Source organism: Rhea pennata, chromosome 1, assembly GCF_028389875.1.
Source record: "Rhea pennata isolate bPtePen1 chromosome 1, bPtePen1.pri, whole genome shotgun sequence".
Classification (NCBI taxonomy): Eukaryota; Metazoa; Chordata; class Aves; order Rheiformes; family Rheidae; genus Rhea; species Rhea pennata.
The window spans coordinates 187,356,474-187,380,677 of NC_084663.1; the positions used below are offsets into that span (position 1 = coordinate 187,356,474).

The 24,204-nt window shown below is 40.1% G+C and overlaps 1 protein-coding gene across 1 annotated transcript in view; it reads left to right on the forward strand.

Annotated features, from left to right (window-relative positions):
- The window catches only part of FAM124A (family with sequence similarity 124 member A), a 43,666-nt gene that overhangs the window by 12,025 nt on the left and 7,437 nt on the right, over positions 1-24,204 (forward strand). Inside the window, exon 3 of the mRNA XM_062576560.1 lies at positions 18,357-19,096. Coding sequence (XP_062432544.1) covers positions 18,357-19,096 — 740 coding nt within the window. The remainder of the gene's footprint in view (positions 1-18,356; positions 19,097-24,204) is intronic.

A 24,204-nucleotide genomic window follows, 5' to 3' on the forward strand; every position in this document is an offset into this window, starting at 1 on the left:
GTCTTCCCACTCCAGCTATTCTGATAATGCTTGTTCAAGCACAATTACTAGCAGCTCTTGTAAAGTTGCAGGTTGATATTTGGGATAAATAGAACTCATACTTGTGTGTGAAATGGAAACAGACAAACAGGTCAAAAATTCAGAGATGATGAATCATTTTTTATAATCTGGATGTTTAATCAGCATGAAAATCAGAGGAAAAGAAAGCTGTTGCTTTCTTTTTGTTCACACGTTCTGGCTGAAGCATAGAGAAAGTTATTTTCAATCTCCTGTGGTCTTCAGTGAAGATTTTTATTGATTCCAACAAGAGTTGGATCAGACAGCGTTCTTGATGTCTGCTTCCTGAGCTGATGTGACTAGCAGGGAACTTGTGTATTTTCTGCCTGGTGTGTGTGGTGTTTGTGTTTGAGAAATCAAAAAGCTACACTCAGTTCTCTCTAAATTGTCATTTAAATATTTCTAGTTTCCTGCTGATAGGTGTAATTCTTGAAATAATTGGAAGGCAAAATCCATTCAGCAACTTTTTCCAGAAATGTGAAAGGATTTTGAATTTGATTGGTTGCCTGATGTGTACCTCCACTCTCCCAGCCCACAGTTTTTGGTGATGGGTTGGTGAATATGCTGATATCTTCTCAGTCTTCGGGCAGTGACTCAGAATTTTGTGCCCAGTAAGAGTTAATTATTTGGCAAATGAGTTCATAGGATAAGGCTTAAGGTCAAGTATTTTTCACCTAAAATTTAGGGTTTGCTCTATTATCAACCTTGTGCGACTACTGTGCTTTTTATACATAAAGATAACAAATCAAATTTGTAAGTATTTTTATTAAATTAGCTGTTTGTCTACATAAGTTTTAGTTGTGTGCCAGCTACAATTTGTCACATTGATTCCAGTCATCTTACTGTCTTACTGACTAAAGCTGTCCAGAACATATGGGGATTACAATTACATTTCAACACCAGTAATTTGTCAGTAAAAAGATATATTATCATTCCAGCAAAGACACAAAAGGAGACAGGACTGTCTTTTTCTCTTTTCTGCTTCCAAGGCAAATTATACTGATACAGCTTCACAAGTAGCAGTATTTAACTTCGCGTTTTGTGTGGTCAATTTGGTCAGACAGTACAAGAGCAACAATAACATTTACATAAAAAATTTAAGTAAAATAGAATTACTTTCATCTCAGAGGCTGGTAATTGAGAGGTGCGTAATGTATTTGAATGTATTTGGAAAAAAAATAAGGTAATCAAGGAGGAAATATTAAAGAACCCCATTTTCTGGCCATTTTAAGTTCTTTGGGGAAAAGATTCAGAAAGTGGTATCATTTGTCACACAGAAAACATTCTAGTCAATGGTTCTGTTAGGTCCAAATGTAATATAAAATAAGTTAACATAAATTAAAAAGAAAAGAATCTCCATTTTCTACAGCTGCCTCATCTGAAGCCCCTGTTCTTACAAAGTAGAGTTGATCTAAACCAGAAGGATTAGAAACTAATTTGATTTTGCAGAGGTTTTGTGCTGAGGTACCAATGAGGTTCAGGTTTCAATGTTTAATAAATGAATAATCCATTCTGTCTGGTAAATATCTGGATGAGCTCCCCTGGACAAAGTTTTTTTTTCCGCAGGCATGCCAAAGAAAAGGATAGGAAAGATTTGGCGGGTGAATTAAGCACAGATGCCTACATTACTTGCTGTGGGGACAGCAGCTGAACAAACTGCAGGACTCTGCACCAGTGCAAAAGTATATAGGATCCCTTGACCTGGGGGAGGAAGTTTTACCCCCCCCCCACAAAGTCAGAAGCAAAATCTCATCGACTGTTGCATGACAATCTGTGCACGCTTTATTTCTAGTACTTTTTCACTATTGTGGGAGACGTAGTGCTTCAGCAGCTCAGAAGTCTGCCCCGGGGGTCTGTTGAGCCTTTGGTCTTATGCTGCATCTCAGTTCTTCTGTTCTTTACTCCTATGTCCCAGCTTTGGGTAACCAAAGAACGCTTTTTGGCGGCAGCATTCATCTAACATTTCGGGGGTCATGCAGCAAGTGCTTCAGAAAAGAGTAATGAAGTTCACAGAATGTATCTCTTTGTATTTCTTTAAGAAAATACAGCTGTTTATCTGCCAGGCCTGTTCTGGCCGTTGCTGCGGTGACAGTGTGCCACTGCTTCTTTTTTTTTTTTTTTTGTTGAGCGGAGTAAATAAGCTGAGCAAACCTGTCTACAAGATGCTTGATTTTGAGATATTACAGCTTTGAAAGGCTCAGCAGTGTGGTGTCATGGAAGAGACATGCTAGATTAACTTTGACCTTTTTTTCCTTCCCCCAATTATGTGTATAGCCTACTTTTCCTTTGATCTTTGCCAGAACGTGTGCTGCTTAATAGGATGTTTTGCCCTTTGGTCTGCCCTGAATTAATCAAGAAATGTAATAAGCTTCTTTTTATTCATGTTTTCAACTACTGTTTTCAATTACCAGTAGGGATCTCTAATCACGTATGAGAGGCAATTGTGCTAGACCCTTTACATGCACAGAAGAGACCCTTACTGAAGCACGTAATAGCTTTCATAAAATCTAAAGACCAGAGGAGGCATTTGGATACAGACATTTGGAATTACAAAGAAATAATGAATTAGTATTGGTCAGCACAATACGCAACAGTGTCTGCTCACTGTCATATTAATTATCTTCAAGTTGTTTTGGGCTATGTTTTTTCAAGGATGATTCTCAAAGAGGACAAGTTTTGATGGAAAATGCAGATTTCCTCTTCTGCATAGCCTTTGAATTTGAAATAACGGGTCTTCAGAAGGACTTCAACTAGAAGTGAGAGTATCAAAGCAAGATTTGTGATTTATAACATTTGAAATATCAATCAGTTCTAGAGCCAATTTTACCAGGTTGTGTTAGAAATAACTGGAAGTAGGGTCTTTTTTACTCCTGACGTTTTTCAGCCATGCAATCATTTGAGAGCTGTCTGGGTGCTCTTTTGTTTTGTACTCTTTCAGCTAAGTCAGTAAGTGAAGAGCAGAGCTAGCCTTATGGGATAAGATGTAGGTTTGTGACAAACTGTAGAGCATTTGAGATAGTAAACTCAGTGAAGGAAAAGGCTTGTCACTCATCTGCTTTGCAGCTGAAAGCTGGTAATTCACCTTCCCAAGCTCCCCTGCCTTTCATTTAGCAGCTGGGAAATGATTTGCAGCCTCTTCAGTGTTTTTAAATTGTTTGTATTCTTTAACTACAAAACTGAGAGGTAGGATATTAAAGTTTTATTTCAGTGTTGCATATACTTCCTAACCCATGGATTTTCATCAATGTTCTGATTTTAAAAATTAAATACAGGACAGTTTCTTTTGGCAGGTTTACAGGTGTGTAGGTTACCAAACAAGTTTCTTTTAACAAAATTTACCATAGTTATTTTCTGTTTTATATTCTTTTCTTGTGTTAATATAAATTCAGATCGTTGTTTTGAGATTTGATCGATATTTTTATCAGTGTTATCTGTGTCAGCTCACCTGAACTGTTTTTGGACTCTTATTTTCTCAGCAATGAGTGGAGAGAGTCCTGCTCTGTAAAAATGCAAGGAGAATAAGGGCAAGATTGCTACTGTTCTGGATTTCAGAGGCAGAGTGAGTTGTGAAGGCTGTATCTTATGTCCATTCCTAAGCTGTAGATTGAAATAGGCTGATTGTTTGGATAGTGCATTTTATTTTATTTCCTGAGTGATATGTTTGACTAAGAGGATATGCCAGTTTTTACTCCTTGCCTCATTGCTGTTTTCATATTAATGGTCTAAAATGTTATGAATGAACAGGGCTACAGAAATGAGTAACATTCTCCAAAGGTACTCTCTTGATTTTCTTCATTTCTGAATCTTTGTATTTGATCTTGTTATGAGGAACAGGAAATTACTAGCACAGTAATAACTATTTATGAAAAAAGCCTTGAAACCTTGTGAGTATGTATGAACCATTAATTTGTCCAAGATTTCATACCCTCATCAACCTTCTTTTCCTTTCATATTTATTCCTAGTTTTATTTGGATACCTAGCAATTCTCATTAAAGACAATTAGGTGATGGTATTCAAATAGGACAAAATTGTGACCTAAAAGATGAATTAAATTTGAGGTAAACCATTGTGGTTTGCTTGAAGTTGTATTATACTACTTTGCTGACTCAGTTCTGTACTTGTCTGGTTTTACTTTATCAGTTCTTTTTACTTTGAACCCATCTGTGAGGTCAGATAATTGCTGCGCCCAGTGTTAATATTGAAAGTAGAAATCTAATATTTGCACGCACTTGCATTTTGAGGACCTAGCAAAAACTGTAGTCTATCAGATAGACTGTGAGGAGTGACTATTAGGCCATTTTTCCATCAGTGCCTGGAGCTTTTCAGGGTGCAGTTATACAGAAGTTTTTTTCACACTATTTGTGAGCAGCAGCACCCTCCCTCTCTCTTTTACGCCTTCTGTTTTGTTTCTCTCTCTTCTTTCCTCCCCCCACCTTCCTGACAATTGCCCCTAGCTCTTGATGTTACCTGTCAAGAATCTTATTCTTCCCTATTCCAGTTCTGGTATTATAACCCTTGTTGGAAGGAAATGTGAAGAGAAAAAGTATCCTCGAATAAAAGAGAATGCAAGCTCCAGCCTGAGGACTAGACCTTTTGTACAGGAAAGCAAAGTGGGTATCTGCACAAGTTTTCCCATGTTTAATTCTTAAGTATTTTTTTTACTAAGCACTCAGACTGAGCAATTACATTTGTCAAAAATGGCACTGCAGAATAATTTCCAGTGGGTTCTTTTTTTCTTTATTTGCTAATAATGGAGTTTTTTCACTAAAGACAGTAGATTTTGGCCTTCCTGGTTGCAGAGATAAGTGGAGCTACAGAAGATTAAGCAGCTACTGTAATGCATGGATTTATAGGCAACAACTAACAAGAGTATACGGAGAAATGGCCTCCCTTTACTCGTGTCATTTCAAAATCTACCTTCATTTAACAGTTAAAGGTAATAAAAACTAACCAGGAGCAGAAGGGGGTTGGGTTAGATGTTTTGGGCTTTAAAAATTTGTTACAGAAGTAAAATTTCATAATATAGTTGTTCACTATAAGCTTGGTTAATTCAAACCTATTCTGTCGCAGTCATTGCTGGACTAGGGCTATTCTAAGTCTCTTTCTCCAACCAACATCATTTGGTTAAATGTAAAGGTATAGTTATATTCTTTTACTGCAACACAAAAGCATATCATAGCAAATTGTTTCTTATTTTCACAGAGAACTGAGATGCTTTTACAATGACTGGCAAGAGGCTGTAGTATATTGTCAGCATCATGTTGCATTTCCAGAAGGTGGTATTATAAAAAGATGACTAATTAAAATGTAATTAAAATGGTAGAGGAAATAGGACTCAAATAGTCTAGAACTCCCAGCCTGCAGCATCTGTCAGTGTTACAAATTTTGATGTTTTATACTGAGGTGAAATTGGAGATGTCAGCCCCCAAAAACACAGTGGGCATTTACTCCATGTCTTGCCTGGCTAGTGCCATGGTGCTAGTGGTAAAGAGCAATGCTGTCTCCTACTGTAGCTGCGTGAAGAAGGAAAATATCACTACCCCGTACTGCTAGCAGTATTCAGCTGTGCAAAACGTGTTCGTATAACTGCTTGCACTGTGATGAAGGAGCATTTGCTTGCATACAGGATAAAATGTCTAGTAGTGAATTGCAAAATAGTTGAGTTTGGAAGAGATCTCTGAAGATAATTTGGTCCAACCTCCTTGCTCAAGTAGGGTCAGCTAGAGCGGGTTGCCCAGGACCATGTCCAGTTGGGTTTTGAGTATCTCAAAGGACAGTCTCTCTGAGCAACCTGCTCCAGTGTTCAATCACTCTCACAGTAAAAAAAAAAAAAAAAAAAAAAAAAAAAAAAAAAAAAAAAAGATTTTCTCATACTTCAATTTGAATCATCTGCCCTGAGCAACATCAGCAGGCCCTGTTGCTTTTCAGTCCCATATTTGCCCTCTCAGGTGTATAATTTTTAATCAACTTCTTCCTGTTTTGTTATGGTATTTGGCCACAAAGCACCACTCTTCCCAGGTCCACCAACATCCCAGCCTCACCCACAAGAATATGCAGATGATGACTCCTGATTTTTCAGGAGGTGCATGTGGAGCCTTGCTTATGTCAGGTACTACATGCAGTTACCACTACTGCTGAGTACCATTGCCTGGAAACCATGATTAAGTTATTTGCACTTTTGTCGTCTTAGAAGCTGAGATTAGGACCATGTCCTGGTAGGGAGATGACATCTGTCTTTATGTAGTTATTCAGAAGCATAGGGATGGAGAGGAAACAAATGTCCTTAAAGACATGATTAAAGATGGCCATTGGCCAGAAATAGAAGATAAAAAGAAGACAGGAAAAAAAAATTGATGCGCAGATGCATTTAACAACATACAAATTATAGTTGTACTTGAAATCAAATCTACGTTTAATTATTGCATGTCAAGTGTTTGGCCTTCATCACAAGTGTACCCTTCCCCTTGTAAAGACTGAAGTTCCTGTTTAAATACATTTATCTTGCAGTAACCCAGTATCTCTCTATCTCAAAATAAGAGTTTCAGTGGGATTACTCAGCACACACTGAACTGTGTTGCATGGTTATAGTGCTTCCTACTAGTTTCTTGCCTTCTTGAGATTTCTATATCAGAGGTGTTTAAGTATACCCTGAACAGTTACTGAACTGGAGTTATCAAAACTCCGTATTGTTTTTTCTAACATGATATTGGTATTTAGTTTTCTGACCATATCTGGTCAGTTCTTTCTCCTGTCACATGGATGCAGCAAATAAGCACTGGGCTAGTTGTATCAAAAGAACTTTTGGTATGAATAACAAGCTGATTTTTTTTTTCTAGCTCCTGTTTTAAGCACACATAATGAAAACTAGGTAAGTAAGATCATTACTCTTTCTCATCACCAAACATGATTCAAAAGTATAGGAAACCTTTGATATACAGCTATTGAATGCCATGCATTTCTAGTAAAAAACTACTGAAAGATTTCAAAGAAAATTAAATTGGATTAGTGGATGATGTAGATTGTATTTCCCTTTGTGGAACTGTTAATGTTGCTGTCCCAGAAAACCATGAGGATCTAGGCAGGAGTTCAGTGGGTCTGTCATCCTGAGCAAAGATTTACAGGAACAATCTTGACGTGCCAACAGGAAAGATCTTGATGTGCCAGATTCAGCTGATACAGTGACAAAAATGATCTGAAAATGTGAATTTTTGAGACATCTGCCCAAAGAGAGAAGCAGGGGGAACCCAAACTTGTCCCATAGCAATTCCTGCCTCAGAGGCACTAATTGTGATAGAACAGGGGAAAGGCTGTTTGATTCATTGAGTCAAACAATAAACCACTTGTGAAGGTAGAAGCTCTTCAGACAGTTTTTACTAAATAAATTCTATATTGACAATGCTAGCAATTAGCTTCCTCGTTTTAACATTACAGTACATTTTTGTGGTGTATTTCTTTGATTTGAACTCCTTTAAATTTTTTAAAAAATCTTCTGGAAGCTGTTATTGGCCCTCTGAGGAATGGCAGCGAGAGCTGGGCCTCTTCAGCCTGGAGAAGAGAAGACTTGGGGATCTTATCAATGTGTATAAGTATCTGAAGGGAGGGTGTCAAGGGGACGGGGACAAACTCCTTTCAGTTGCCCCATGTGACAGGACAAGAGGCAATGGGCAGAAATTGAAGCACAGGAAGTTGCGCCTGACCGTGAGGGGGAATTTCTTCCCTGTGAAAGTGACAGAGCACTGGCACAGGTTGCCCGGAGAGGTGGTGGAGTCTCCTTCTCTGGAGCTCTTCAAGGCCCGCCTGGATGCAAGCCTGTCTAACATGCTCTAGGTGACCCTGCTTGAGCAGGGAGGTTGGACTAGATGATTTCCGGAGGTCCCTTCCAACCTTACTGATTCTATCATCGGGTGGTGGGGAACTGGGCCGCTTGGTAATTTGTGCATGCCACCATCTAGAGCATGTCCAATGCCTTGTTCATTTTTGTTGGTACTGTGTATTTGCTGATAAACAGTTTGGGAAAAACATCTTGCCTCTGTCACTTCTGAGAAATTTAAAAAATGCTTACCAGGTGACTCCTGGTTGGTACCATGTGGGATCAGAAAGAAACCCTTGACCACAGACCATGCTTCCTATTATTGCATCCTTTCTCCATCAGCTGGCAAGGGGTAGGTCTTTTGAATGACATACTACTATCAGCCTTAAGTATTATGAGATCCCAAATATTTTTTTGCTGTTTTCATGTCTAAATAGTTCCTCTGCTCTGATACTAGTATTGTTGATTACCTAGGGAGAAGCAAACACGATAATACATGACCATGACTCAGGATTCGATTCCCCTTTCTCCGTAGTCCAGCTTGAGTGTAGACGCCTTCAGATGGCTCCTGCCTTCCCTCTGGTTACTTCCTGCCACCTCCTTGTGATACCAGGATGGTCTGTGCAAAAACATGAGCAGATTAAAAGTGCTCTGCTTGAAAATTAATATTGTTAACTAAATCAGTTCTCTGACTGCAGCCAAAAGGTGCAATCATGATTACTCTTTGTCTGAAGACTTCTTTTCAGTCTGCTCAGCAAGCTGTTTCAACTTGCCTGTAGAGCTGACACATGGGAAGCAGTAGAAACTCTTAGCTAGGAGTGTGTGGGGGGAAGGGGGAGTGCCAGCAGTGAGGTCTTAAATTGTCTTAAGCCAATCATAAAATCACACTCTCAGTTAACTAGAGTGCATTGTGTGAGGTATGGAGCTCATTATTGGACCCAATTCATCAGCTATTCAAGTGTACAGAGCTTTTTTTGGCAATGTTCTTTCTACCCTTTTATAAAAAGCATATTTTTGTGAATCTTTGCTTCATGCAGAGTTCTGGTTTTAAGAAAATACCATGTTTGCAGTCAGAGGACTTTGAACAGTGTGTTGCTGGACAGTTTGAGTCCTGACATGCATTGTACGGGTTTTGAGTTATTGGTAGATTATTAATGGAAGTTCTATTGAACTACTACACCTTGCAACTCTGGACGGAGATCTGAAATTAATACCAAAGATCAGTATCTGTTTGTTTTTTTGCCAAGTATGACAATCCATATCGTTATTTAGGAAAAACTTTATGACTGGAAAGGACTTGCATCTTTACAGAGCCTGAGTCTTCTAAAATGGAAATCTGGAGTTGTTTAGAATACAGCTCTTGTTGCGTTTCAGTTTTAAGCAGTCTTCTCCCTTCTGCCTCTATTAAAAATTAAGCAGTTTTGCTTAGTTCTGCATACAACATAAAGTAGACATAAAACAAATTAATGTAAGAGTTGAATGGTATTAATTAATGCTCCTTTCCTGTGTTTTTCCACTGGACTGAGTTTAGCAGTGGCACAGGCTGCTGCTTAAAGTCCTGGGTTTTCCCAGACTATGCAGACTCATTTGTGCCAGTAGTGTCGTTGAACTCACTGGGACAAATCTTGTGAACGGTAGTTCACTGTTAGGATTAAGAGTTCCCCACACGGGATTTTCTGATTGCTCTTTTTTCTTGCATTTTTCTGAAAGATACAGAAAGATGATCAACAGCTGTCCTGGATATAGATAGGAATACTTTTCAGTGTGATAGAAAAAAAATCTCGTTATTGTTTCTCCCATGGACTTCAGATCTTCTGTGAAAAGTATCCTCTGTGTGATAGAACCATTTGAGTCCCTAACTGGGGAAATAGAGGTAGATTTTTGCTTTTGAGTGAAGATAGCTACTGAAGATGCCAAATCATGTGAATCTGTTTTGTGGTATGGACACATGTGCAGTTCAAACTGGATTGAGACTCCAAGACAGCTTGCAAATTGTGGTAAAACTTATGTGGGAAGGAAGAGGGGAAATTCCAACTATTGGCCTCAGGGAGAAATGGCTCAAAATTCTTATAACAATACTTAATGCTAAACTTCTCCATTCTAGCTTACGTAGCTTTTCAGTGAACAATTGCTTCCGACTGCTTTGCATGTGCTGAACTGAAAACAAGAAACGTTTGTGGAAACTAAGGATCTCAAACTTGTCTCTTCAAGGTGTTTTTCTCCGAAATGGTGACTTGCCTGCAAACTCTTAAATATTTTTTGTTCATTGCAAGTACATGTAGCAAGTTAGGAAGTGAGCTGTGGAGTAAAGGATGAGTATGAATTTGATGTAAATGAGGTTGAAAAGCTGGTATCTCTGACCAGAATGAGAGGGTCCTGTGACAGATTTGGATTCATTGTGTGGTGTACATGAGTGTATCCAGAAATGCAAAATGCTGTCTTGCTCCATGTACGAGTAACAAGTAAAAGTTTAGGGTGAGTACCAGAGACTAGACTCTAAATGTGCTCTTAAAAAAATAAGTTAGAAATCCCCAGCACCATCATAATATATGAAAGCACAAGCAAGCAGAGCTAAGTGTAAGAGCCATTTTAACACTAGCTTGCCATAGTGGTGAATTTTCTAAATCTTAATTCCTGAAGCTGTATGACTGCATTAACATTTTGCCATTTTTGCTTTCCAGCAAGTTGTAAAGTTGTAGTTAAGAGCACTTAAATAAGACCTCTATGCTCTCCAGAGTAAATAATAAGGATTTTTTTTTTTAATTGAGACTTAACTATTTGTAACATTGTGGTTATCAATATAGGGTATAGCATCAGCAGCATATTTGGGTGGAGGAGAATGCCAGGTTCCATGAACACCATGCAGTATGAAGAGTAAAGAGCTTGTGGAGAACACCATAATATTGGTGAAAAATCATTATCCTTGAAGGCACTTAAAAGGAATTGTCAAGCTTGCTTGTTTGCAACTATGGTATGAAAGCACCTGCTGTGGATTCCCACTGTTCGTTTGTGTGAAGATCCCATAAACCTCCTTTTGGGAGTTGGAGGCCTTTTGTCTAGGTGCTTAATATATAGTAAAACACAACCTCTGCTTTGACATGCCTACAGGCTGCATAAAGTCTATCTGGAGCACATGGATGTTGCAAAGAGAAGGCGGCAGTGTCATGGACACAGGATTAAAAAGCATAGCTAGAAACACAATGTGACACTCAAGTCCCCTTCTTCAAGTCCCCTTCTTTTTAGCCTGTTTTTGAAGGGACCCATGATATGATTATGCCAGCTGTCTTCATGTTTTTCAGCCCTTTGTCCATGTCCAGGGATCTTTGATAGAGAAATGAAGATCTCTGAGATCTTCAAGTTCCCGCCGGTTTCATCAAAATCAGCCACTAGATAAAAGGCAGAGGAACACTTTTTTGTCTCAGCGGAGAAATAAGATTGATACGAGCTCAAGGTACCTATTCTTTCTGGCCTGCAGCTGAGCAGTCAGCACACAGGCAATACATACATGTGTTTATACCAAGTTGAACTGATTCTTGTTTGCTAGGTAGTTAGGAGACGTGAGGAAGTTGCAGTGCTGTGAGGGATTGGGGATGGGGGGTAGGGGAGAGAGAAAGGGAATAGGGAGAGAGCATACATTCATGACTGAAGCAGCCTCTGACTGCTTGCATTGCTGTGATCAGCTAGCAGTTTGACTGTGAAAGAAACAAAGTTTGTTTCAAGGATGTAGTAGAAGACATGGCAGTCAAGTAGTTCAAGAGCATTTCTTTCATAATGGTCATTGTAGAAGCATGTCTCATTTGTTGACAAAGTACAGCAAGATAAGTTAGCAGAATGAGAATGATCTTAAAGATAAGTACACTGGCCCACAACCATTCCTTCTAATTTTAGTTGTGTAGCTGAGGTGCCCAAGATGGAAGTGTAATTACTCTTGGCTCCCACTGTAGGCAATGGAAGGTGATGAGCCCTGTCACAGATTTGATTGTGACTACAAAAGGAGCACCAGACAAACAGCCTCTGAATGGAAGACATCTCTTAGGTGCCTTATTTTCCAGTGGATGACTTCAGGTCACAACGTTTGCGTTTCCTATGGGTAAGAAGGGAGAAGTATGATTCTGAAGGCATGTTGAGGTGGTGATCTTGGCACTGTTGACTGGGCATGACTGTAAATGGGTGGGTGAGTGAGTGTTAGGGTGCGGCTTGAGCTGCATAGCTGCATGAGTACTCAGGCTAACGTGAGGGAGTAGACAGGAATGCATGGAGAGATAAAGGGCTAGAGAGAGCAGCAGCTGATCATGAGGTTTTACCCTTTGGCAAGTCAGAGCAACGAAGCAGTTGAGGGAGGAACTGGAATTCCCAGAGAGCTGTAGCACTGTGAGGCGTTTCAGTTGAGACTTAGCGTTACTAAGGTGAGCTGCAATTGCTACACTTCTAACAGCAACCATGCCAGGTGATTAAAAGCTGCCATTGCCTTTAGCTGATCATGCAGTGCCTGTGTGGGCATTAAGTATCACTTTTTGGTAAAAGTCACTGCTGCAGGGTTGAGTGCATGCTGTACACTAAGGGCAATGACATCTCCTTGAAAAACTGTTCATTTTAATGTATCGAAGAAGGCTTTTTATCTCCAGTGGGCAGGTAATGAGCTTTATTTTCCAGTCTTATTTCTGCTCAGTATGGGTTTTGGGGATTCAAAAGTGATAGGAAAACAACACGGAGCACCTGTATCATGCTCATTTGGAGAAGCTGACTGAACATGTTGCATTACGTGTCAGTATATGCTGGTCTGCTATGCATTGCCTATGATACCTTAGTAAGGATGGAGGAGGGAACACCATGGCACCATTATCTCTATCAGAGAACAGCCAGCTGCAGCTCTCTAGGAAAATGCTGTTCTGATGGAAGCATGAAGGCAGTTTCTCTTTTTGCAGCTATGCCATGCAGACCATCCCCTTCCTCATTGCTTCTGAATGTCCTTCATGAGTTTGAGGTGGTGCAAAAAGCAGGGCATGCTGAGAAACATGTTATCCTGCAGTCCTGCATTTGTCAGATGCTGTTAAACTCAAGAGAAAGAGAATGGAGTCTCTGGTGAATCTGTCACATCCTGCTTGTTCAAAAGATTATTGATGCTTTCATCAAAGCATGATGAATTATGGTTACTGGCCACCCCTACCAGTGGGTTCTGCTGCCAGAGGTGGTCAGTAACTACTTCTGTCACAACTGCTGATAAAACGATGTGCTTGTTTATGAGAATAGCATCTTTCTTTGTGCCTACTCATGAGCCTTTCACTTGGCACACCAGTTTTGCATTAGAGTAAAATAAAATATAAAGGTCTTGTTCAATGAGAAATGCAGGCATTTCGGCATTTGTTTGTGTTTTGGAATGGGATTAAAATGGAGAAATCCTGAAATTCCATATCCAACAGAAATCCTGAGAAGTCTCAATTAGGAAATAGTATAATGTTTTATTCTGACGCTGTTTATACAATTAAAATTCTCCTGCATTCCTACAGTTGAAATATTTTCATTTGTTAACAATAAACAAAATATCTTATAATTTGTTTTGAATAATTTTATTATACCCTGATAACAGTGTACTGTCTGATGGAAGCTGTAATTCAGGAGCACGTTGCACACATTCTAATCCTCTCTCTTCCTTGTTTACATTCCTTAGAGTATAGCACATTTCTGTCAGAATGAAATTTGAAGTCTTACTGCCTCGTGTAGCAGTAGGGAATTTAGTGCACAGGGGAGCAGAGATGTTCAGATTTTGGTTCCCATCAAACAGCATACCACAACAAGAAACTGCAAGTTAGTGCTCTAGTGTTTACAATGCAGTGATGTGAGTCAGCTCAAAAGATGATTTATGTCAAATATTTGAATATTTTTTCCTCAGTTTCCTTGATAGAAAATTGAAAATGTGAGTGCATGGAAATTTGAAATTATCTAACAGTTTGTATATACATTTTCCCATGCAGAAACTGGGGCCAGGATCCAGTCTATCTAAAAATCTATCTTTGCCTCAGACTACATTCTAACTTGCATACTTCCCAGGTTTGCCTAACCCTGTAGGTAATTCAATTCATTAAGTATCTCCCTGGAGAGTCTGAAGGATCTTTGGGTCCATATGTAGGTTTAGCTCAGTTGATTAGAGCATGGTGCTAGTAATGCCAAGGTCGTGGGTTCGATCCCCGTATGGGCCACTTGCTTCAGGGTTGGACTAGATGATCTCCAGAAGTCCCTTCCAACCTTACTAGCTCTACGATTCTGTGATGACATCTTGACTCACCAGCAGAAGCTTAGCAGAGGTGTTTTAGACAAGTGGTTATCTCACACCTCCATGGTGTGAATTTAGGTAGACAACTAGTTCCAGCTAAGTCCGCTGGAGAAGCCTGGAAATGAGATAGTATTAAGACTTCCAATGGGAGAGTTTCCCCCCCCCCCCCCCTCAGAAATAGAGTGGTTGTAGCACTCCACAAGAAAGGAAGGGCCTTGAGCAGTTCATGGATGACCGCTTCAGGGAGCGTGTGTCTTTGCCTCCCGCACGGGGACTGTTTCCAGGCACAGCCTGATAACTGCACTAACTGTTTTTCATCTCCTAGAGCCAGGTATGCAAGAGTCCAGGGGCCAAAAGGCAGATGCAAGAGGGATACTAATCTGACAGAGGGGAAAACTACTCCTTTCCTCTGGGGATGTTTTGCCTCTGATATGGTCTAATGTATAAAATACATACGTATTCTGTGGAAAAGAGGCTGCATCTCCTGTTCTACCTACTTCTAGCTGAGCTTGGCTACTAGGGCTACAGACCTCTAGCTTATGCTCGCTTGTGCTTGCTTCCACACAAGAAATTCTGCATTCCTGGCCAGCTTCAATAAGAGTGGTGTTACCCAGATACCAAAGAGGCTGAGCTTGACAGCATACCCCCTCCCCCAAGGAAGCAGGGCAGTTAACTCATCGCTTCCCACTTTGTGTATGGGTATTGGTGTTGCTAAATCATCACTGCTGCCACAACTGTCCTAGTAGGTGCATCTTGTCAGGGTGAGCTGGGCAGTCTCTGGATACAGAGATAGATGCTGCATCTTGTGGAGGCATCTCCCTCTTGACAGTGAGGGGAGAAGAAAGAAATTGGACGGGCAGGATTAGCCTCTGCAGACTTTTTTCAGAGGCAGCAGGCTCTCTCCAGGTACTGAGCAGGGAATGAAGACAGCTAGTCTAGACAGATTGGTCCCTGTCGGGTCCACCCCTAAGACACGGCAACTGGAATAGTGCTGAAGTAGTATCCAGAAGAGGCAGCTAACACAGACCAATTTGACAGCACCCACTGCTTTCTGTCAGAATATCTTTCTGAGAAGTAAATCCTCATACCTGGGCAGGGGAAGCAGGGGAGGAAGAACAGAGGACAAGATAACAGTTCTGTTTTGCAGGAAGTTTTTTAAAAAAGTGTATAGTTAAATATTGCATCAGCAACACAATAACACATAAAGACCCATCCAAGGCTTAATCATAAAATAGGCAGGTCACCTTCAGCTCCCAGCTTTAGGACATGAAGTGCGACAACCCCTCAGCCTTTGGGCTGTCTTGTTTACCAGCAGGTCTGTGCTTTAGCCTCGCAGAGTTGGTAATGCTAGCTAACAGATGAGTAAAAAGTTTAAAGTTGTAAAATTCTCTATCTTGGTGGTGTTTACCTCTTAGCAGTGTTAGTGCTTTACCACTCAGAAGGAACTAATTCCCTTCTGTCGTAGGGAAAAAAAATGTAATAGCTGTGAGAACTGTAGAGCTTATTTTCAAATAGATGCCTCAGCATTTTGATATTTTCTGTGGGATTAACTAGTAACACAGGAAGGCTAATACGTATGCAGAGCTTTCATTTGCTTCTGTGACAGTTTGCCAGAGGGCAGATTGAACTATGTCGTGAGAAATGGTGCCATTTCCTCCCTCCCTTGTGAGCTGGAGCAAAAAGAATTGTTAGTAAAGTAGAAACAATTTGCAGCTTATCATTAGCTCAGGGGAAGTTTCTCTCAGCTTCTTGTCTCCTGTTTTTGCTTTTCTTGTATTTCTGTTTTTCCTTTCTAAATGAAAAGGGCTGGTCTTTTATAAGCACAGCAGCCACATAATGAGATGTGTAAAAGTGGCGCCCATTTACAGTAAGACTATCTTTGCTAACATAAAATAGGTACTGAAGCTCTTTCTGATCCATTATGCTTTTTCCTCTTCAGCATAGTTACTTCTGGTTCAAAAAAGGGTGGTTTTCTCTGCCTGTGTGTATTATCATAGCTCCTAATGATGGTTTTGTGCAGAGCTTTGGTGGCCTTCCGGAGCTGACTGTTCTGGCGTCTGGTGCTGATGGACACAGTCAGCAATAGCTGCAGAATACTAATACCGGCTGGCTCCCCCAGGGCTTCACTTTTGAAAAATGCTTTAGACCATTCAGTGTCCATGCACCATGCTGAGCAACAGGAGGGCAGAAAAGCCATACTCAGGGATTTTTTTCAGTGTAAAACAAGAAGCCTACAGGAACGATGGTTCTTTGCTTCACATTGTTGAGCCCAGGCTTCTTTCAAAGCTGCAGCCATTTATATGCATAAATATCAAGCCTGTCGCTTGTTGCAGGCTTTGGTAGCATTTGTGTGACAAAAGAAATGGCAGTAGAAGAGAGCTGAACATCTTCTATACCGATCTTAGAAAATGAATGACTATGTAGCTATGGTGATTGTTTTCTTTCTAGTTTTATTAGATCACTGTCTCTGCAATTTGTTTTCCTTCCTATCCTGCTGCCTAATGCACAGGGCCATGAGACATCTACCCCCACACACACCCCTTATCTTTCTCCCACACTTTGACTATCTGCAGTAGATATCTCTAAAAATTACCAACTAGTAACAAGTGTTACAGCAGAGCCTACTATGATATACTGACAGAGATTTCTTTTGCTTCAAATTTGGGATTTTTTCCATTAACCATTTAACAAAATCACTCCACATCACCAATTTCATGCAGATATACAAGAACTTTGTTGTGAGTGTATTTTTGATTATCTACTTGTTTTTTATAAATCTACTCTAGGCAAAATGCGTGTTTACTATTTGCTCTGCATACCACGTATTTCAGGAGCTCTTAAATTGAGATTGATGGTATATTCTCTGGTCACCTTTGGAAAGCTACACAGTTATATTTAACTCCTCTCCATGTCTTACAGTTCTTCCACATTAAAGACAACTAAATACACTGCTTGTATAATACTGCTTTTCCATTAAAGCAATTGCTGAAGTATCACAGGAATGTTATTCTGATTCCAGGGGAGGAGAGCGAGAGGCTCGTATGATTGCCATTAGGAGGGGAAACAGTATGTGAGACAATCACTCTATTAAATGTGTTCTGCACAGTGAAAAGCTTGGGAAGCCTTTCTGCGTCTTCACACATCAAGGTTTTGTGCGCAGGCTTGGATCTTATACATGTGGGTATTTTCAGAACATCAAATAAAGTGATTCATTTGAGCAACAATATTCAGATTACTTGAACAATGTATTAACTTGTCTTGTCTTTTATGTTTACCTTTTTTGGCATGCAACTTCAGCAGAACAATAATGACGTTTTCTCCCCAGCCCTCCAACAGGCCATTGCTCTGCTGCTAAGCTGTCAGAGAGCTTTTAGGGGCCTTGGCCTATAGAGCACATTTGAAGATTCCCAGTGCTACACTAGAGATTTCTTTTTTCCCTTGAGTGAGTGTAATTTTTCATGCTTCCTGCTTTTGCCAGTCTTCCCTAATCTTAAAAAATCCTTGAAGCAATAGTATTGTTGTAGTCTTGATGGTCTAAAGATATAAACAGTGCAGGATTTCTATGGAGAGGTTAATATCTTTTCCTGAAGAAGGGCTTGCGTGCCTGAAGGCTTGTCTATTTTTTTTTCCTAGCTGTATCAGTTGGTCTAATAAAAGATATTACTTCTCCCTACAAACTTTGCCTGGCTTATTAAAAACACTTGCCTTCAGGACACAGAGCACTCTTGGTGGAAAACTCCAATGGCAGAATGGTAGAGTGGAGTTCAGTGATATAATTTCCATGCCCCAAGCCAGATGGCACAAATTAAATGGTATGAACACTGTCCACCCCAATCATTCTGCACATTATTAGTATCCTTTCCATCCTCACTCTTTATCAATGTTTTTGTTTTTCCTAGCTGTCAACTCTTCGGGCAGTTCTTTTCTAGCACAGAAATTCACATTGGGTAACGTCTTTTGGATGCTACCTCAGTAGAAGCAGTAACTGTTGTGGTATGCACAATAAAACTTCTCTGTCTTCCTGGTTATTTTGCTTATTGCTATATCTCTGTACCTTATTTTTAGATTATTGTAAGTGAGCTTGAGAGAAAGGAAAACAAAGCCCAGTGTGACTGAGTAGTCTGTTTCTTCTTAAAGGATCACCTAAATCTTCACAGCAGTGGAGGAAATTAGTAGGTTTAAAATCCTAATGGATATTTTTCTTTTTATACTATCAGGTGAACTTTCTGTGGAAGACGTGCAGGACCCATTCCTTGTTAGTGTACATATTATCACAGACCCAGGAGAATCTAAGACTCTCCAGCAAGCCATTGATAAGCTTCTAGCCTGGATCCATCCAGACCTTCAGCTGTTTCGAGTCTCAGAGAGACGAGTGTCACAGAAGCGCAGGAAGCAAGGTAAGGTTGGTGTTTCTCAGCCAGCCCTTGCCATCGTTCTGTTTCTGCAGGAGGATTATGGAGAAGAACCGATCTTGCAACTCCATGAAACCTTTCAGCGGCCACCTTGGCATTACCACCACACAGAGCAAGTGCATGGGAAATTCCTGCCTTACATGCCATGCAGCCAGGACTTCTACACTTTGGCTCCAGGGACTCCTCTGTGGGCCATTCGCCCAGTGCATTATGGAAAAGAAATTATCCGCTTCACTATATACTGCAGGAGTGAAAATTTTGTTGACATTTTGAAATTGTATGAGTTAATCCTGAAAAGACCAGTATGTCAGAAAAAAGCAGACTTCTGTGTTTTCCCAATCTATTCTAACATGGACATAGACATTCAGTTCTCTTTAAAAAAACTCCCAAAGGGCCAGATTCCAGCCCCGACTGAGTCAGCAGTGCTGGAGTTCAGAGTAAAAGATGTTGGACAGCTTGTTCCTCTCTTGCCCAACTCTTGCAGCCCAATCAGTGAAGGCAGATGGCAAACTGAAGACCACGATGGAAATAGGATCCTTTTGCAGGTAAGTTCAGTATACAGGAAAACAGAAGCATGTTTATTGATTTTGTACAGGAAAGCTTAACCTAAGACCTTAACTTAAACCTTAACCTAACCCTAGGGAAGGTAGGCTTTTCTAGTGCTCTGTCCTAGCTGGAAGAGCCGAGATGCTACTGCTAAAGAAAAAACTCAAAAACCTTTACTATGTATGTGTAACTAATCATGAAGGCAGTTGATGATACTGTGCACATATCAGTTAGCTTCAGTTTACACAAAGAATGATTTGAAATGAGGTAGTTGTTTAAAGGAATTAGGAGAGAATGACTTATGAGCCCATGTGGAGAAATGATGGCTGATGGATGTAGTTTTATGAGAAATACGGGCACTGACAGAGTTTTATAAAATAGCTCTCAATTAGCAGATTTTTATGAAAGACAAGTGGAATGCCTGATGGTACATGATATTTTCTTGAATTAATTTGAAAAAAATGCAATGACAAACTGCACCTCTCCTGCACAGTGATTATCATTATGGGGAAAAAGATGGTGAAGGAAAAGAAATACACCTTAAAGAGCAACCTAGCAGACACACTCCCATAGACTCTCCTTTAGAGCTAGTATCAGGTGCTCATAGTCAGATCCTGTGAGGATGTCTGCAGTCATCATATCTGCACATTGTATTGGCACACTTTACCACACTGCATCTGAGTTAGTTAAATGGGATAACCAGCAGCAAGCTTTTAATAGCTCTCCTACTCTGCAGAGGGGTATATGTGGCAGTCCAGAGAGAGGTTAATGCGCATTCCTTCACTGCAAAAGTATTTATTGCTGCTAAGCATGTGAATCCAAGAGCACAGACCCTCACTTTTAGAAGACTGCTGTGTAGGCTTTAGAGTGGGATAAATTTTAGAGTGGATTTCATTCATAAAGCTTGCCAAATTGTCCAACTTTATTTCTGAGAAGAAGTGTTTTGGATGTGGGTCCACTGCATGGACCTCTTGCAGAGCTGCGTACTGCATCTACCACATCCAGGTGGTGGCAAAATCCTTTGATGCCTTCTGGCAGAAGATGCCCACAGAGGTACCTCATGTCAGAAGTGAACAGTACACATACAGGTCTCTGGAGGCAAATCAGCTTTCCTACCCCTCTGCCAAGTTACTCATCAATTTGTCAAGATGATTGCTGGCATTGTAGGCGTATCTGTGTTAGGCTGAGATAACTTGCAAACTTAAGTTTACAAGAGCCATCACAGTGCTTTTACACAGTAACCACTCATAGCTACATCCGTTTTTCCTCGTTTTTTCTGTAGACCTCTTCTATGTGATATAACTTTGGTTTATGTGATCTTGCACTGGTTTTGAGTAAATTAAAGGGAAGGAAAAAACTGAGAGGGCTTGTAAATAAGGCTTTCAATTTCAAAACAGCAAATTTTGACAAATGACAGGAGGCAGGCAGCACAGATGAAAAATGAGATTTGCCAACCACCAGGCTGATGTAAACCTTGCAAAGAAAATCAAAACAAGATTTTAGCCATATACTTAAAAAAGAAGAAAAGACTGTTAAGAGCAGTCCTCAGATTAAATTATTTTTTTCTGCTTTCAGTGAGGGTGATTATGCTGAACAAGAGGGCAAAATTGCAAATAGGCATGAAGTTATGGAAATGAAAATTATCACATTAGAAGTGTGGTGAAGCAAATGAAGTTTAATATATACAAAATAAAGGAAAACAGAGACTTTTATCTCTGATTTATGAAACTGTGAAGTCATGAAGCCTGGATCCTGGTATACAGGTTTTAAACAAGTCTGTAGAATCAGAAGTGGAGCTATATAACTGTGCAAGAGGGAATATATGATGTTTTTGCTCAGGTGACTTCAAATGACCAGTGCAGCCTGACCATGAAAAGAGAAATGCAGATCTGAGCATATATGAGATGTAGTATCCGCTATGGAGTGTGGGAAGTGCTTGTACCATTGCCAGAGATACTGCTGGCCTCACCCATGTGCAGTTCTGGGCTCCAGAAAGGTGACTTCAGACAGAAGCAGTACAGGGGAGTGATCACAGCTTGTGCACAGGGATGGAAAGAGTGTCTTACAAATAAAAACTGAAAGAACTTGGGCAACCGTAGCCTAGCCAAAGCAAGTTTGAAGGGAGCTCTGACTCTTCTCTAAAAATATATCAGAAGGTAAACAGCAGGGATGGAAAAAGGCTATTTCATGTAAGTGACTTTTTTGGCACAGGAAAAAGAAACAGGCAATAAACAAATTTAAGCCAGCTGATACTCATACTCATGGCCAAATTCATAACAGTTTCCCAGCAGGTGCAAACAGGTTGATACCTTAATTTAAGACAGAATGATCATCCTGTTCAGGAAAAGGGATTGTATGATGGAGCATGGGCTATAGGAAGCACTGAATTTGGTGATACATAGAGTCCTTGAATTGTTTTAACTCATTCTGAGTTAAAAACAGATTAGAATATCTACTTTTTAAAAGTGTAGTACAGCAGTTCTTACAGAGTGTAGTTATTAATAACTTTCATCTATTCCCAAATATGTGAATCCAACCTATGACATCATAATATTTTTAGCTTGCACATCAGTTGGTATTCAGTAGTAAACAGAATATTTTCAATTCCTGCTTATTGATTCTATGCCTCTCTACAGATGAAAATTAGCAATTATGCCTAAAATGATAGATTTATAGCTCCTCTTTATAACAGGCAATGTTTAATCTTTGAAATTTGAATATACTTTCATGATTAGACTAACAAGATGTGACTTCTGTGTTTTTCTTGATGTGCTTACAGGGACTGGGATACTTGCCAGCAAGATTGATCCATGTTCTTAACCCATTTTGCAAATGCAATTATCAAGGGGCTTAGATAAAATCAGTGCAAGAGAAAATAAAGTTATTCATGGGCAGGAGAAGTCTGTTTAATATTAGAGGCCTTATTCCTTCATTTGCAAGAAAGCCTTTCAAAATTATTTTGTCGCAGTATCTTTTCCATATTGAGGATCTATATCTACCTATAAACCAATTGAAGCAAAGGGATGTGCCTAAATTGATTTTAGCAGGAGCACAGCTTAAGAGCATGTCTGCATCCCGGAGGAAGACACCCATGTCATTTCACCATTGCTAAGCCCAGAAGCAGGGGCTCTGGGGAGCTGTTGTAAGAGCAGTGGAAAAAATATGTGAACAGAGTAGCTGAGAATATACCATATACTGCTGGTTTTATTGGTCTTGTCCAAATTCCTGGCTGCCTATGCACATAATCCCTGCAGAGACAGCTGAAGTGCTAATGAATTTGCGTGCCAGGCAGTGCGATGTGGGAAGCAGGAAAGGTTAATAACTAATAACGGCTTAGCTTGGCCGTGCATGTTTGGGAAGCAGGTGGACCGGAGAGAAGAAAGTGCACAGAAGACCTCCTTAAACTAAGAGGATATCTTTGGACAGGGAAGAAAAGGTACAAAAAATAGCATTTAGGCAGTATTTTCTAAATGCTCTGTGTGTGTGTGCACATGTACATGCAGACATATCTGGGGGGAGAGAGGAAAGGCAAAATCTCACCTAAGTAGTGGCTTAGTGCCACTGACACAGGCTGTACTGTGTTGCCTGAGGATACCTGAGACACCCAGAAGAGGTCTGGCAGACTAGACTCAGGCCCCACAGGAGAGCTGGGCCCTCATGGAGTGCCAGGCAGGCAACCCTAGTGGTTATTAAACAGTACCCACCACCTCCATTTGGGCATCTAATTCATAACCAATTTCATGCTGAAATCCTTCTTCCTCCATCATTTCTAGCTGCAAGGAGTGGACAACATTGCTAGAAAGCTGAGAGAAATGAAAATCCTGGTCTCTTTGCCATTAAAGGTTATACTGATGACCCTATACTGTTTGTGGGGTGGGTATTTTCTGTCTAGTGTTGCTTTAGAGAACACCATTGAAATAATAACACAAAAGTTAACTACCTGCATGTTTTAATTAGAGGGATCTTTTGGCTGAGTTGCTGAGGTAATCAGGCAGCCTTCTGATTACCTGTACTGGGCACTGTATTCTCAAATTCAGATGCAGTATGATCATATTCAGAAAACGTGGTTTATTAACTGAAGCTTTGGTTTTGAGAAAACATTGTCTGTGGACCCAGCCATTAAGTCTCATTAATCTGCTGCTGTGCTACCTGAAAGCTCAGGTATCTGCTACCTTGGAGATTTTTCCATTGTTTGGTGTACAAAATGCATCCACTCATGGTTTCATGAGGTGAATTACAGTCATTTATATATGAAATGTATGTAAGCTCAGTATGTAATTGTTGAATATGCCTGGCATACTGACATACAAAAAATACAAAATGCAAAAATTTGTGGTTGCAGATGTATGCTGTCTTCATGCATAAGGGCATTCTGTGATAAGAATTTACAGTGCAGAAGACTTGAAGACAGGAAGTAGCATGAAGGTTATAAGCCTGAGTGGACATCAGAAAATGTGTTACACAGCAAAAAGAATCAAAAGTTTATAACTGAATACCTCTTTGTTTATTCAGTGTAATATATACAGGTGACTATGAGATTCATGCTCTTCTATTCGTCCCCTTTTCTCTAGGGCCATGAAGAGAACGAAATTGTTCTTATTTCCCTCAGCTTATTTAAAACATGTACATATGTACAAGAAAAGTGTAATTGTTTTCAAACCTCACATCCAAGATGGCTGAAAGCAAAAATCAGGAGCAAATTATTTTTCTATGGTGCACAACTGACCAAGTGTATTTTAGGCTGAGAGAAGGGAATGAGAATTGTGCCTTCTTACAGAGTACTGGAGACTGACCTAACTGAAGCAAGGAGCTGGGACAAGAGAACTCATAAAATGCAGAGAACACCCTGTCCTAGGTATGAGCAGCAGGAGCAGGTATTAGCTGCTGAGGGTCAAACTAATTACTGGATCTGAGGTTAGGATAAAACTCTTCATCTGCCAATCCCACTTAGACTGAGGGAAGCATTTTACTGTCATCTGCAGCATGAGGAAAGATACGCATCCCAGGCTTATCTTGGCCAAGGAGAGCCAAATCCTGCAGGCTGAGGAGATGTTTCTGTTTCCTTCCAGATGTTTAGAGGACAGATCACCATGGACATGGTTGCGTT